Here is a 15,866-nt window from a genome sequence, read left to right as displayed (position 1 = left end):
GTTATTAAGATGAAATAAAATATAACACAATCAATAACATTTATTAATAACATCGATAACTCTTTATTGATGATAGTCAATTATTTACATTTACTATCTGCGAGTTTTATGACAAAAAACCCAACATATATATCCCCATATATTATTTCCAAATATCTTCCCCATTATATTCTTCATACGTTTACCTCTCCATATCTTGTAAACTCTATAAAGAGTGGTATACCTTTGAGATATACAATTGAATAGAGAATATATTCACTCCACTTTCTTTTCTCTCTATTTTATTCTTTATTCTATTGTTTTATAATATATTCAACATTTTTTTAAAGTTTAGGGACTAATTAGAAAAAAGCTTCAAGGTTATCATTGAAAGCACAATCATTCAAATGTTTTGTTTTCAAATGATTTAAGTTTGGTATGTCAGAAGTTGTAAAATTTTATTTTGACGTATTTAATGAATTAGGGAATAAAAGTTATTCACCCCAAAAATTCCCATGATCATGAGACCAAAATCTTATATTTTGAAAGTTGGCCTAATTTTCAAAGTAAAAACATTTTGGTCCACCTTTGCCCATCACCAAATAAGTAAAAGTTAAATTATAGGAAATACTCCTAAATTTGGTACTTTATTTAAAAATAGTTTTAAACTTTCAAAAAGTCATATTCTTAAATTTTTAAAAAAAAATTAGAAAAAATACTCCTATAGTTGATTTTGGATACATTCAATATTTTATTTAAAAAATGTCTTGAAATTTTAAAATTCCAGTAAAATTTTCAAAATTTTTAAAACTATTTTGAAACTTAAACAAATTATAAATAATTTCCGTTTATCAATGTGAGGCGGAAAGAATGAATAGTTTCATTTTTATAATTTTCCTGAACCACTAGACGATGGGAGCAAGTAAAATTAACTACCAGAATAATTTTTTATACTTTTTAAAGTTTATGAGTATTATTAAGGACATGTTTGAAAATGATTTTGAAATAGTTAAAATTATTTTGTCATTTTCAAAATCACTCTAAAAAATATTTTTAAAAATCAAAATCAATTTTGATGATACGAAATTACGATTTTTTTAAAATAATGTTATTTTAATATTTATTGACAAGAAAAATGGTTGAAAGGAAATAAATGACAAAATTAGATTAGCCTCTTATCTTTCAAGTTAGCCTCTTAGCTTTGCTTCAACACTACAACTATCCTATTTTTGTTAATAGTTTCGTCTTTAACCTTATGTCTAAAATTTATTTTTGGAAAATTTTTTCCAAGTACCTTAATTTTGTCATTATTTTCAAAAACTACATTATTCTTGAACTTACTCTCGGAAATACATTTAAAAGTGTAAAATATATTAATTTAATTTTGAGTGATAAAAATTGTGTTTAAGGTGATTTCAAACACGACAAAAATGATTTTAACAATTTCAAAATGATTTCAAAAGTGAACTAAAACTTTTAAAAGTCAAGATATCTTTTAAACAAAGTTTGAAGTTCATGATATTTTTTGAGAAACTTTCACAAATAAGAAAAATGTCAAATTATTTACGAAAATAACCAAAAAAATTGATTGACAAAATTAGACTTCTATCAACTTTATCAATGATAGACTTATATCGATTTCTAATATTGATAATATCAATGATATACTTCTATCAATTTCTATCATTTATAGACTTCTATCAATATCTATTTGTGATAAAATTTCTATCCCAACTAAAATTAAATTTTTCTAGTTGTGTAAATATTTTTTCAAAACTTTCTATTTTTGAAAATCTTTTTTTTATATATATATAATTTAGTGTGTATATATAATCGAACTATTTTTGTAAATAATAATAATAAAAAAATCGAACTATTTGCATTTGAACATTTTGAAATGTGTCTTCAGTTTCCCGCACAAACAATGTCACCCCCAACTTTCTTCCATCCATCTTCTTCCTCTCCTCTCATCTCCGCTGGTTCAATTCCGATCAAAACTCCGTTCAGTGCTCTGAATCTCATGAACTCTCACCGCTAAACTCTGAAACCTCTCGAACCCATTGCGCTTTGTAATTTCATCTATCTCCAATGGCCTCCAAGGACCCTGAAGAGACCGCCAACACGACCACTGAGGAAGAAAGTTTGGCCTTCAAGAAGAAGCGGGCTCGACGCGTGAGCTTTGCTGATGTCGAGATCACTTCAGTGCATATCTTTAAGCGCGACGAGGACTACGAGACGCCTCCTGAGCCCCAAGCCACTCCCGAGGCTGCTCCTCCGGACAACGAGGTCCTAGGGTTCTTCAGGGACTTGGTTGATAGCGATGATTCCCGTGAATCTTCGCCTAATTTGGATGATGATCTTCTTGCGCAGAGGAAATCGTTTTTGAGACCGCTTGGATCGCCGTCGCCAGGGAGTATTTCTGCCGGCTCTGCAACCTCCAATGATGGCATGTTTTTCTGTTCTTTTATCTCTTCGTTTTATCTAGCATCTTTGTCTGTTAGGTGTTTGCAATTCGAGGGTTTTCGATGAAATCATTTCTACCATAGTACATTATTTTTGAAAAGTAACAGTTTAGAAGAAGTCGAGATTTTCTCTGTATTGCACACATTAGAGGTTAGTTGCTCTAAAATATTCACTCACTTCACTATTGCAGAAGACAATTTTTTTGGACCCGTATCAGCGAGTTTCATTAGACCTATGCGGTTGTCTGATTCTGCTGCCTCTGATGATAATCATGACGTCACCATGGATTCAACAGCATTTTCGATGCATTTTCGAAGCCTTGCTGAGTCAGACTCAGGGAGGGATCTCAAGACTCCTACAGCTATTCGGTCTGGATTTGAAGATAGAACACCGACCCAGAACACCATGCGTACTAACACTGACAGTTTTATGACACTAACGAGGGCTGACAAGCTGATTTCGCCATCTTCTCAATCTGGTGATGTGGTAAGAAGTAAAGATTCTAATGCAATGAGTATTGTGGGAGAGAACTCTGATAAATTTGATTATGGGAGATTGTCTCCTTCTTTAGATGCACTTTTAACCGAAGGAAGCAGGGATCTCTATGCTGTTTCAGTGGATGAAAAATTGTCTGAACAGATTGAGACTCGTGAAGTTGATCAGAATGGACAAGGCAACTATGATGAGGAAAGCTCTGAGAGAACAGAAATGGAAGATGTTAGTACGATGTTTTATTTTTCTTTGATGTTCTTTTGCTTGGCAGACTTACCTTACTATTATCCGAGGATTGGTGTCACAATTTAATCTTTAGTTTTTGTCGGGTCTAGACCGGTGATCCTAATTTCGAGCAGTTGTCCATAGAATGGGCAGCTTTAACTTTTGAAATATCTTATTTAGCCCAACTGTTATTCTGTTATTCTGTCAGTTAGCTCAGAGACTTCGTCTGTGGCAATATTGCTGGGTCTTATGTGGTTGGCACATCACTCTCAACTGCCTCTTGTATCATTATGCTGGCGATGCAATCTTATGCATCCATCACATGACTCAAACATTTAAAATTTTTATTGTAGTTGAAAATTTTCCATGTGTTTTGCTGTTGTTGCACAAGTATGGTTGAAGATATTTGTTCATTTGTTTTCCCAGGGAAGCAAAAAATATACCGAACATGGTATTGAGGAAAGTGTACCGAACAGTGGCACACCCCATAAAGTGTTTCAATCCACTGGTTTGTTACAAAAAGATTTGTCAGATGGGTGGGATAAGGAAGATCTTCTGGTGGACAAGAGGCATGAGACACCAAGAAGCATTGACTATAAGCTGAAAGATATATCTCCGCTAAAGAGATTCTTATCTGCGGAACAGAAAACATTTTCTGCTACTTTTAATTCACCTTCATTTTCCGCTCTTGTGACTCCTAACACGAAGCTGTCAAATTATAGATTGAGTACAGGGAGTATGAAGTTTAGCAAGGGTATGTTGTCCAAGCAGAAAAGTATTTCCAAGTTCAGACTTCCGGAACCTTCTCCATGTGTTTCAAGTATTAAAGGAAATGACAGATTGAACTCCAGACCATCTAGTTATTCTTCTCTGGTTAACTTGAGCGGTCAACCTGATCATAGCAAGGGTCTTGAATACAAATACATAGACATTCCTGTTGCGTGTTTAGAAGAACAGCTTACTAGATCAAATGGAAACAACGGTGAATTTGAAAGTTCATTTAGCACTTGTGGTAGTGGAGTCAAGACTACAAACGACTTTCCTAGGCTGAGCCAAAGTGAAGAGCCAAAAGGTTTAACCGAGGCTGGAGGAACACCAGACTATATGGCTGTGGCTAACTTTTCCAATGTGCAACCCAGTGAGCCAGCCATAGAAGCAAAGTCACCTGCTCAAGCTACCTGGATTGGGGACAAAGATCTTATGCCACACGTCTTGATGTCAGAAGATCCTTTATCGAGGTCATCTACTAGGATCGAAATTGATGACCTGACAAACATTAGACCCGATGACAGGGAACAAAATAACTCAGCTAGTATGCATAATACGCTTGTTTCATCTCCTTTGAGAAGTTTAGATGTGAGGTTATTAGGAGCTACTGAATGTTCGACTAGTTGCTTTGGTGAACTGAAGCAGTGTGACCAACAAGTCAAGCATGTTAGTGCTTGTTTGACTCAAGGTGGAGCTGCAGCTGCACCTACCAGCAATACCAGTCCTTTGAATTTGATTGCTGACAATTCAAGTTCATTGCAATCCAAAATTGGAACTGTGTCAACTTCACCGCTCCTCAAAGGTTTGTCTTTGGTAGATGAGGATGATAATGAAGTTAACCTTTCAAATTTGCACAATAATTCGGAAACCTTCAGCAATTTACAATTTTCTTCGATCGATGGGAACATCCTGAATTCTCGGTTGGAAAGTCCTGCTAAGAGCTCCATGGTTGGTGCTTTTTCACCACAGTTTCAGAAGGCTTGGACAAGTGGACTATCTATCATGAAGGTCGTATTCTCTTTCCTTTTCCTTAGCAAATAATTTATATAGGAATCGTTTTATATAAACAACGACTGCTCTAGCCCCATGATTGAGTAAAACTCTCATTTGAAAGATATCTTATCTGCAGTTAGCTTTCTACTGAGATCTAATGCTCTCACAGAAATCATTTTTAAGTTCTTAACCAGTTTTTTAGTTTATATAAATGGTTTATTGCCGTCTTTAACGATGTTATTGGCTGTTCTATCAAAGTTTTGAAAGTTAATATTGAGTTTGCTTATTTTTTATTTTATTTTATTTTATTTAAAATCTTAGAGTCCCTTCAATGGAAAGCCAAACTACAGTCCCAGAAGGATAATTTCGATCCAAACATCGTCCGGGAAGAAAGAGGCTGTGGTTGCCATCTCTAGTAAGTCATCTCCAAGTCCCTTCAAGAATGAACAATCTCAGAGTTCCGCAAGAAAAAAGCCATTTCAAAGTCCCTTCAGGAATGATCCTTTTAATGAAACAAAAGACGATGGGACATTTATGAGGAAAGTTATGGCTTCTCCAACATCGAACTCGAGTGGATATATTAAGCATGATAGTTATCAAGCAAGCTGCGTATTGGGGAGTTCTTCAAGGAAGGGCAATCATAGCCTTTCTGGGAGCAAGAGAAGAAATATTGACTCAATGCCTCTTGATAGGGATCATGATGACAATGAAGTAATAGTAAGGATTCGACAGAACATAAAACTTAATCATAGTGGAATTTCTGATGTAGACTCTCCGTTAGAAGAGTCCAATCAAATGAGCAATGGAAGCAAGAGGATTGAGGGCAATAGAAATAGAGCATTTATGCATTGGACAGATGTAAGTTGATTGTCTGTATTTTTTTTTTTTTGCTTGGTATCTTACCGTAAAAGAAAATAGAGACCACGTGTTTGCTAACCATATTTGATGATAGGAGTCATAGAGGGGTTCTCTTTTTTATTATTATTTTTTTATTTTTTTAATCGAGTTCAATAATCATTTAACTTACATTGTCATGTTTCAGATGTCAATAAAATTTTTAGCAGAGATAAATGATTTGCTACCCCCATCGATCAACAAGTTGAACTCAAAAGCAGTATATTTTCCCTAATTTCTTCCTTTTTACCTTCTCTCTCTCTCTCTCTTCATTTACATGTTAAATTGTATTAAATAATGTTGCAATCTTCATGAATCATTACCCTAACTGATACTGTTATTATGTTCTTTTTTTTCTTTTCTTTTTTTTTTCTTTCTTTTTTATGCAGATTGAGAAGATTGAAGATACTTTGGTTCACCTTTTGAAGGTTAAAAAATATGAATTGCTGTGTTCTGAAATCCAGTCTCAGGTTTCAAATATTGAAACGAGCTCATATTTGATATGCTATTATGTCATAACAACTGTCCTAGTGGAAGCTTTGGCATATTAACACTGGTTTTGTTTTATATGTAGAAAGTAACCGAGAATCTTGGAGGAATGCGTAAAAGGTGATTTGAGAAGTACATTTGCCTATGTTAACCAATTTTTATGTGAATACTTCATATTCTCAAGAATTTGTTAAATAACTGCTTTTGACATCGACACTCATGAATTGATGCTATCATAGAGTAGTGGAAGCCAGGTCATTGTTGTATAAAGTAGCATATCAGAAGGCGAAGTTTCAGTTGGTGTGTGTAAAGCGTGATGGATATCTGGTACTGTATTTTCTGGTAATTTTAGTTTTTAAATTATGGATGACTTTTAACCACCGTGAACACCTCCATGCAGAATAGAGCACAATCATTGAGCTCTCATATTGAAGATCTGCAAATGTTGAAGTTGAACTATGACCGCCTCACAAATTGTGGTTCAAAGAGCAGTCAAATTGATGACGGAAACACTCTTTCGTGCCCAATTGATTCTGAGGTCAGGCATGGGGTTTTGAATCATAATTCCTTCTATTTGGCTTGAGATCCTATTAATTGAATCACTGTGATAGGAGTTTCTAGGTCTCACAATTAGGCAGATGTCTTGAATTTGTGTTATGTTATGGTATACACTAAGACTTGTAGCCTTGGTATTCTATCTCTAGTCATCACTCTCAGTTTTATGTGTTTATATGGTTCACACACTTGATTCCGAACTAGTGCTTGAATGTATGGTGTTAGTGTATAGGTGAATTTTCTAGGATGCTTGTCGAATATCTCTGGGTTCACAATATTGCAATATTTCATTCAAGAGCATTTGAATAACTTGACTATTGAATGAAAATTGGTCAGATGTCCTGCTTACTTTTCTGCCAAATATGGGAGCATAATATTGACATTTCATACTAGAGCTGTAAATTAGTTTTTCGATGTTCAGGAATTCTGTCTGTGCACTTTAGTTGATTTATTGAAAGAAAGGCCAATTATGTAATTTTATTAGAATTATGTTCGCAATGATCATCCCATATATTTATATATGTGTATACCTGTTCAATAATTTTATATCTCGCAATTTCTTGGTGAATGATACAAGTAAATTTGTTTGGTGCAGGCGTCTTGTGAAAGAGCCAGCACTATAAAGCACGAATTCGAATCTTTGGATGGGAAGATAAAGGCACTAAGCAAATATTTTTCAACATACTGTAAGTTGAAAGGAGTAACCAGTTCAACTGACATTCTTGGATTGGTTATTGATCATCTAAGGAAGAGAAAGCTCTGCAGGTCTATTTATCAGGGTTTGCAGGTTTTTATATTCACTAATTTTCTTTTTGACTTGAGACCATAATTTCTTGATTGTCTGTGAATAGTTTTCTAAACATCATATGTATTTCTTCAGATGTGGAAAGTAGATGATTTTGAGAAAAAGAATGACCACTACAGCATACTGCTCAACTACTTTAGTTATGCCTGTCAAAGGTTGGATTTTTTTCCCCCTGTTTGTTTATGTTTGCTTACGAGCAATTAATGATGGATAATCTCTGTTAAACTCTGTGTTTGTTCATTGGGATTCTAACTAGGATTACAATTAAAGCCACTCCATTCCCGAGTGTAAGCATCTTAAATACATTGAATGATACTCATATTGAGAAGGTACAAAATGAAACTTCTTATTTTCTAACAGCCTTTTACCTATTATCTTCAATTCTGTTATACTTTATTTTTCTCCACCAGAACTTTCCAGAAATGAATGCTTGCTGTGCATTTTCTTTTGTGTTAAACGTTGAGAGGACGAGGAATAGTAATGCCTCCAGGCATTTGTCCAAAGAAACTCAAGTGAGTTAATTCATCCTGCTTGGCCATTTTCTCCCCATGACTCACTCCCACCTTTTTCACTTGCTTTTTTCTTTTGTGTATCCGTGACTACTGTTTCTATTTCAAGTGTTTTCTGGTCCCATCAGTTTCTCTTAAATAATGCATCTTCTTTCAATTTGAAAACAGAGGTGAATTTCAATGTAATTTTCTTGTTTCTTGTTTAAAAAAGAAAACAAAGTTGTACCTAGCAATTGATTTGCTGGTATTTATCCGGAGTATATGTGCTAGATTCTTTGCCATGTCAACGCCTTGACAGTTTAGATTGCAAACTCCATATTCATTAATGTTGATGCACTAGGCTGATTCTTGCGATGCTCTTTAATTCTCTCTTTACTATACAGATGATGAGTTCTTTTCTACACAACCTGCTGGATGTGATTGAGGAAATGCAGATAGCCCAGATAGAGATTTCAAATCTCATCCTAATAAGATTTTACTCACCTTCAGGTGATGAATATTTTTGTTACGACCATGCATGATCTTGGTTTGCTTGTACATGATGGCCCACATGCATGATCTTCACTAATTAGTGTTTTTTCCAACAATGTTTCATTTTATAACACTACTCCAAATAACCTTTCCAGAAACAGTGTTAATGCATTTAGCTCCATGATACCTTTTTATGCGTACTATTGGTGATGTCTGCTTATTTTTTATCCTCCAAATTGACCTTGACCTACGTGAATAAGCTATGGAAGTTTCATGACTACAAATTGTTTTCCCTTATGAGAACTTAAAAATCCAACTTCTCTTTTGCTGTTCTAATATTTGCAGACGAGCAACTTGATTTGCAGCTTAGTTTCATTGACTTCCAAAGTGGCAGGAAGGTAAATCTGGTTCTGGACGTATCGGATTTGAGGCGGTAAGCTACAATTTAATCTTTCTATATTTTAAACTGTCTTGCTCGTCTGAGTGGCCTAATTATTTGGCTTAAGATTTAGATGTCAAGTTCTATCACTTATTACTGATTCTTTTTATAGAATTATTATTGCCGTTGAACATGTAATATTTATACTTTTCAGTCGCCAATAGTAGTTCTCCATTTCAGTCTTGTACGTAACCCAGAGCATATGATATCCATACATTACTCAAAATTTTATGTCTGGATTTGGATGGATCATAAATGTGATTTATATAGTAATATTAACATAATTGTATCGATTAATTGCTTGGTCTCTTGGCAGAGGGATTTACCCTTCTGAAGCTCTTCCGCATAAGGTTGAATCTCCTGCTTCGACTGAGTACACACCCTCAGAGTCAATGTTAAATGGCATTAGAACTGCAGTTGGGAATTTAGATGCTGGGTATTTGAGGATTTTAAGAGTTTGTAGATGTGTTTCGGAGGTTGTACAAAGGTCATCAAGCCGACCGTATCACTTTCTCAGTATTTCTGCATGTTAGCTGGCAGTTCCAACATGATTGTAAAATCTAGTCTTGTTAGCCGTCAGGTATTTTTCCCTCGAAAATACACAGAGGAATTGTAACTTTGACTAACCTGTTGGACGAGTTTCTTTATGATGTCTGTAATGTAGCTGAAGCTTGTTATCTTACGAAATACATCTAAACTTTAAGCAAGATCGATGATGTTAACTACAGAGATTAATCAGTCTTGGTTTCATGACTCGGATCTCTTTCGTTTTCTGTTATGAGTGTCTCATCTAAAAGTTGAAGGCCGCCTATGGATGTTGGAACAATGAATTGCAGGAGGATCAAGTTGGAACTACACCACAAGGTTAAAGGCTTAAAGCTACCAGTGCACAGGCTTCATCAAGCATCATCATTCAAAATTAGGTAATATCTCACGGACTCTTAAAATGTAGTGTAAAGATATAATAGGTTGGCCTGGTTGGTTATGGAGTTTAGCAATTGAGTCAAAATCCTAGGATCTTATTGCTTAATTTCTTTGTTGTCCGTTGGATTTTAGCATGACCCAAATGACCCAAAAGCAAAAAATTCTCAAGTTGGACGTGCCTTTTATTTTCTTGCCAAACCACCCTCCTCCGTGTCACATGAGGTCCAAATTTGACATTGTTACATAAATATAAAGTTGTTAAACAGGGCAGGATCTGCTTGGATCAGCATCTTTCTTTTAATATTATAGTGTTTATCATGCCATGAATTAAAGGAGGCCAGCAAGGAGTGGTCCAGTGTGTATTGTAACTTCACGTGGCATTATGAGGGTGCAGGTGATAATTATTGGGAGGGAAAAGGGAGATGAGGCAGGACTAGTGTGTTGGTGACCTCATGTGTTGGGATTGGATGCCACTTTTCAAATTTATTAGGTGGATTTTTAGTGAAAAATGACATATTCTTCTACATTTCTATTTTACTTGTACAATAGTATACGAAAGATGGGTTTAAAGGGGGAAAAAAGGAGTTAAAATCATTAGTTCTTGTACTTTGGCTTCTCGTAACATGTTCTACATAAGTCTAGTTCTTTTTTCATAATCATTTATTCTCTATTTTTTAAAAACGTATAAAGTCTTTGACATCAAAAAATTGTTTCAATCGACTACCTTTAATTTAAAAGGTGGAGGTTTTTGTTCTTTTAATTGTATCTATTTTGTTTATAGGTTGCTTTTAAAATAGAATCTTTTAACTCATCATCATAGTCATTATATTTTCGATTACGAGTTAAATGGGTAGGAATATAAGTTCGAGGAGGCAGAGGAGCAAAGTGTTGTAAGAGCCAAAGTATAGGAATTAAGAGTAAATTTAATTATTATTTATTATTTTTTCTTTTAGTTTAAAAATAACAAATTAATTTAATGTTCCTACTTGGGATTGGAATTTATTATTCTTGCATTTTATCAACAAGAAGAAAAAAAAAAACGTTTTTTTTTGGGAAATGTACAGAAATACAGTCAGTTTTAGGTTAAGATGGGGAAGAGGATTTCTTGTCATATTCAAATTCCCATTCCCAAGTCATGCTTTTTTGGCAAATGGGGGTATTATGTTATGCCCAATGTTTTCCTTGTGAACAACAAAATCTAGACTGCTTTAGATCAAAACTAGCAATCTGAAAATGACCTAATTTCTTGATGTAGATGCTTTCTTATGTGATAAAACAAAGACAAGTAGGATTTTGTCTGTTTATAGAAAATCCATGAAGGATGAAATCAATAGTTTATTGAAAATCATCCAAATGGTTGAACTTTTTAGCCCTATATGAACTTATATTGTAAATATTGAAAATCTCATACAATTCTTATGTAGGTTATGAAAAACTTTCAGGATCATAATAGCATAGAATCTCTGTTATATTATATCAGCATATTACATCACTAATTATAAAAAGGAGTTGATTAAGAAGTTTAATTGAAGACTTTATGCTTCTTAAATAGGTTATGAATCTTTATTGTTAGTATTTATGATATTCCTTGTTGGACTTTCTATCATAGCTTAACATTTTTACTGTACATTTGACTTTTGTTTGGTATTGTTTAAATGTCGACCAATGCTTCAATATCGATACCTAATAGTTTGATTAATGAAAATGTTAATGAAAAATATCTTTGGATGCAGGTAAACAATAATGTTGAAAAGAAAAGTGAGAGGAGGACAAAGCACTTTTGCACACTTTTTGGGTTGGTGGGGTTGAATGCTTCATTGTTGAATCTTTGATGTCTTTTCTTCATTTGCCAAGTAGGCCTTTGATTCCTTCATATTAACAATATCCCCTTTTTTTTTTTTTTTTTTTTTGAGCTTTGAAAATTGAAGATAGCATCTAAAGGAACAGGGTTTTGAATTGGTTTCTCATTTGTCCTTTTATTTTCTCTGTACAATTTGTTCTCTTCCTTCCAAACATGATCTGAGTAGAGTGGCTTTTCAAGTGGGATTTACTGTTTGTTGTAAAGTTTGAATAATCTTTTCAAATCTATGGGATTGAGAGACATGATGATGTAGACATCTTTTCTCTCTCTCTCTTCCCAGGAATTTAGTACTCCTTACTTTTTATTATAGGGACATATTTGAAAATGATTTTAAAATGGTTAAAATCACTTTAGTTAGGTTTAAAATTGCTTTCGAACATGTCTTTTTTATTCTATGAAAGTCACATGAATAAAACATTAAGAACATATTTAGATGTGATTTTAAAATGACTAAAAATCATTTTTGTCATGTTCAAAATTATTTTGAAACATCTTTTAATTATTCAAATTCAATTTTGATAGTAAAAAATATATATAAAAATGTAAAACCGAACATTGAATTGATATTGAATAATAAAAACATGTTTTGAACTATTCTAAACATGACAATTGTGATTTTAACTATTTCAAAATTATTTTCAAACATAATATTACATTTATTTTGGTTGATTATAGATATGTATAACGAGAGATTTTAACCATATCAAAATCATTCTTAAATAATGCTTATCTTTCTTAAATAGCTTTATTAACTCGAGCTTTTTTTACATGTATATTGAACATTGTTTATTTAGTTTGGGGCTATGTGGTTAGGTTAGAGTGTTTTCATGGTTGAGTTTGGACGTTTTTGTGTTTTGACTGATTTCATTTATTATTATTATTTTCTAATTTTCTAATTTCGTTTGGAGATATTAAAGCTTAATTCAATTTAGGGTTGAATTCATGAAATTATAAAATTGAAAGTCACACTAAACTAAATTATATTCAATTAAAATTTTACCTAAAATTTATAGTTGACTAGTACTTACAGCCTGTTTAAAAAATAATAAAAAGGGGTTATTTCTAAATATATAAAAAAAAATCAAAATATTTACAAGATATAACAAAATTTTAGAATTATCAGGGATAGATTTCTATCTGTGTCAGTGACATTAATAGACACCGATAGAAGTCTATCAACGTCTATCATCGATAGTTCTAAAATTTTGCTATATCTTATAAATATTTTCAATAGTTTTATCATTTGAAATAATTTCCCTTTTTATAACAGTATAAAATATAAAATTTTTTATACTTAATTTATCTTTCATTTAATATTTGATAATCTTATGATAATGAAAAATAAAAAATAACAAAAAGAAAATTAGTAAATAGTTGATTTCCACGAGTACGTCTCCAAGTGATTAAAGGGCTTTAAATTTTGAACTAATTAATAGTTGAAATGTGAAAATTGCACTTTATTTACCCAAAAAATGCACCCTTTAGTATGCATAAACGATGAAGTGGCTGCCTACTTGCACCAATTGGGAAACCAAAATCCTAACTTACATTTAAATGTATTGGAAAAAGCATACACACAAACCCTAGCGTATACAATCAAACCATCTCTCCCATTCTAGAATTAAAATATGATGTCAATAATTATAAAAAAGGTTTCAATTTTATGGGTGTACCTAATGAAATATCAATGATAAATAAGTTCTCTTAAGTCATAGATGTTATAGTTGTTTTCCAATAAAGAAAATAAGTCAACTTATTTACAATTTTAACAAATATTACTGTCTATTAGTGATAGATTGATGAAAAATTGGTAACTCACATGACATGCACATGACCATTTCTAAATCCCTAATTTGTCCTTACCTGGTTCGTAGGTGGTGTTGTTGATAAAACTACAAATACCAGGTAATTGTAGAATAGGAAACATGATTGAGATATATTAATTGCACAACTGCCCTCCTAATTTTAGATTCTGTTTAACCATTTTTCAAATTTATCTCACCTTAATTAAATATCTTGGTTTTTCTACTAAATTTATATTTGAAATATCCATATATTATTAAATTTTATTTTATCCATATATTTTATTCAAATCGGTTTATACATATTCAATTTTATTTAGATCTTTATATTGTTTTTATAATTTTATACCAAAATTCTATTTTAAATATCCACATATTATATAATTTCATTTATTTAATCGAAATTTAAATTTATTCAAATGTTTTGAATTGTTTTTCATTGTTTTATACACATTCTTAATAAATTAAATGGATATTTTTCCATATTTTTTAAGGTTTAATTTTTTTGTATATGTTATTAGATTTAATTGTACATATCTCATATTTAGTCATTATTTTAGTTGACAATATTTGCCTTGCCCTTAGTTGGTTCGTATGTCCGGAATATTAAATACAGTGTAATGTAGAGTTTTATTAATAACGTAGATATAAATACAGTGGAGATGTTGATTAATAACTGGGATATAGATACAATGTAATAGGAGCATTTGATTAATAACCAAATTAATCATATCATGATATAATGGATCCAATTTCAAAATTGAAAATGAGCGTCATTCCGTAATTTTCGCCCCTTTTGGAATTTGAATTTATTTTTAATATTCAAATTAGATTTTAATAACTACTTCACGAATTGATTTGAAATAAACCAATCTCTTATTTATTTTTTATTTTTCTCTCCCTAATTCACTATATGTTTTGATTTGATTTAACAACTTTTTGAAAATATTCAGAATTAATCAATCTTTAATTTGTTTATCATCATTTTGATTTTAATTTATAATATATCTTTAGATTTTACATTATTTTATTCATTTTTTATTATTTTTAATTCGGATTAAAAAAATTTCATTTGATTAGGACTTTACTTAATATTTTATACATATTATCATCAACAAATGGTATATTTCATTTAAATTTTATCATTTTTTGTATTTTTTTAATCACCGTTTATTCATTTTCATCTTATTATACCATTATACTATTAATTTGTCTTTTCGATAAATAAATAAGTATCCAGGTTTTGTGGTTGATAGAGTTATAAATAGAGTATAATTGTTGAAGCCTTTTTAAAATAAAATTATGAATACAGTTTAATTGTTAATAAACAAATTCTCTTCTTATTTTTTCTCCCCGAATTATATTTGAATTTATATTTTATCTAACTACTTATCGAATTAATCACAATAAATAAAAGCCTTCTGATTTTTCTCTTCAATTTATATTTGAATTTATCTTTTATTATGAAATTTGATTTTATTCAACTAACTTGTACTTAAAAAGAAATATATAAATGAGAATTAAACTTTAAATGTTTGAAACGAGTGCGTATATAATATATATATTGTCTAGTTTATTATTAATATTAATATTATTATTGTTACTATCATCATCATTATTATTATCATTATCATTATTTATTAAAATTTTAGATAACAAAAAATCCTAAATCTCATATTCTTCATATTCTTCACTTAGTCGCCCCCAAAACCCCCTTTTCTCTTCTCAATTTCATATATGTGATGGTTGGTTCAATAACCATTTCTTGAATTCCATCATCTTGACGATCTTTTGACGACAACCTTCGTTAGGTCGCCAACCTTTTTCGATCGCACACATATTTTCGGCTTTTGTTTCTACTTTGAACATTGTTTTCAACAATAACATCATGGGACTGATAGCATTTAAAGTTGGCTTTCAAGATCCTATGAGCAGAATGGTCACATAGAATGAAGACGATGAAACTCTTTACATCTGGTCTAATGTCAAATACAATCATGTTTCCAATAGTCACATCGTCCTGAAGTTACGATTCCTTCACAACTGTACTATCAACTTTGCTCTTTCTCTGTCACATTGGAAGAAGTCCATTGTTGTAGATATCTATAAGTTTTTAATGACCCTCACCGCTTGGTCTTCATCTTCCTTCGCGTACATGCACTCTATAGGCAGCTGGAAGTTTGTTGTTATAGAAGGT

The 15,866-nt window shown here is 31.9% G+C and overlaps 1 protein-coding gene across 4 annotated transcripts; it reads left to right on the top strand.

Moving 5' to 3' along the window:
• The first annotated feature begins 1,860 nt into the window (after nucleotides 1–1,860).
• LOC120078802 lies at nucleotides 1,861–12,074 on the top strand. 4 transcript variants are annotated; one of them, XM_039033126.1, is made up of 18 exons: nucleotides 1,861–2,425; nucleotides 2,633–3,159; nucleotides 3,586–4,935; nucleotides 5,242–5,778; nucleotides 5,963–6,034; nucleotides 6,204–6,284; nucleotides 6,389–6,423; nucleotides 6,543–6,630; nucleotides 6,704–6,841; nucleotides 7,454–7,645; nucleotides 7,739–7,818; nucleotides 7,920–7,992; nucleotides 8,074–8,175; nucleotides 8,556–8,661; nucleotides 8,989–9,076; nucleotides 9,399–9,662; nucleotides 9,919–10,005; nucleotides 11,740–12,074. In XM_039033126.1, the coding sequence occupies exons 1-16, from the start codon at nucleotides 2,068–2,070 to the stop codon at nucleotides 9,613–9,615; spliced, it is 4,044 nt and encodes a 1,347-aa protein (XP_038889054.1). In that variant the 5' UTR covers nucleotides 1,861–2,067; the 3' UTR covers nucleotides 9,616–9,662; nucleotides 9,919–10,005; nucleotides 11,740–12,074. The 4 variants fall into 4 exon arrangements, with proteins under 4 accessions (XP_038889054.1, XP_038889056.1, XP_038889053.1 ...); XM_039033128.1 differs by having other exon boundaries at nucleotides 6,204–6,242; nucleotides 9,399–10,005; XM_039033125.1 differs by having other exon boundaries at nucleotides 9,399–10,005; nucleotides 11,740–12,072.
• Nucleotides 12,075–15,866: the final 3,792 nt, after the last annotated feature.

This window comes from Benincasa hispida, chromosome 5, assembly GCF_009727055.1.
Source record: "Benincasa hispida cultivar B227 chromosome 5, ASM972705v1, whole genome shotgun sequence".
NCBI classification, from domain to species: Eukaryota; Viridiplantae; Streptophyta; class Magnoliopsida; order Cucurbitales; family Cucurbitaceae; genus Benincasa; species Benincasa hispida.
Note: the sequence above shows the minus strand (reverse complement) of the source record. Positions and strands in the feature narration are given on the sequence as shown.

Coding starts and splice junctions, on each gene's coding strand:
- LOC120078802 (XM_039033126.1), top strand. CDS start 2,068: ATGGCCTCCAAGGACCCTGAAGAGACCGCCAACACGACCACTGAGGAA. Junction 2,426..2,632: donor CTCTGCAACCTCCAATGATG/GCATGTTTTTCT, acceptor TCACTATTGCAG/AAGACAATTTTTTTGGACCC. Junction 6,631..6,703: donor TAAAGCGTGATGGATATCTG/GTACTGTATTTT, acceptor ACCTCCATGCAG/AATAGAGCACAATCATTGAG.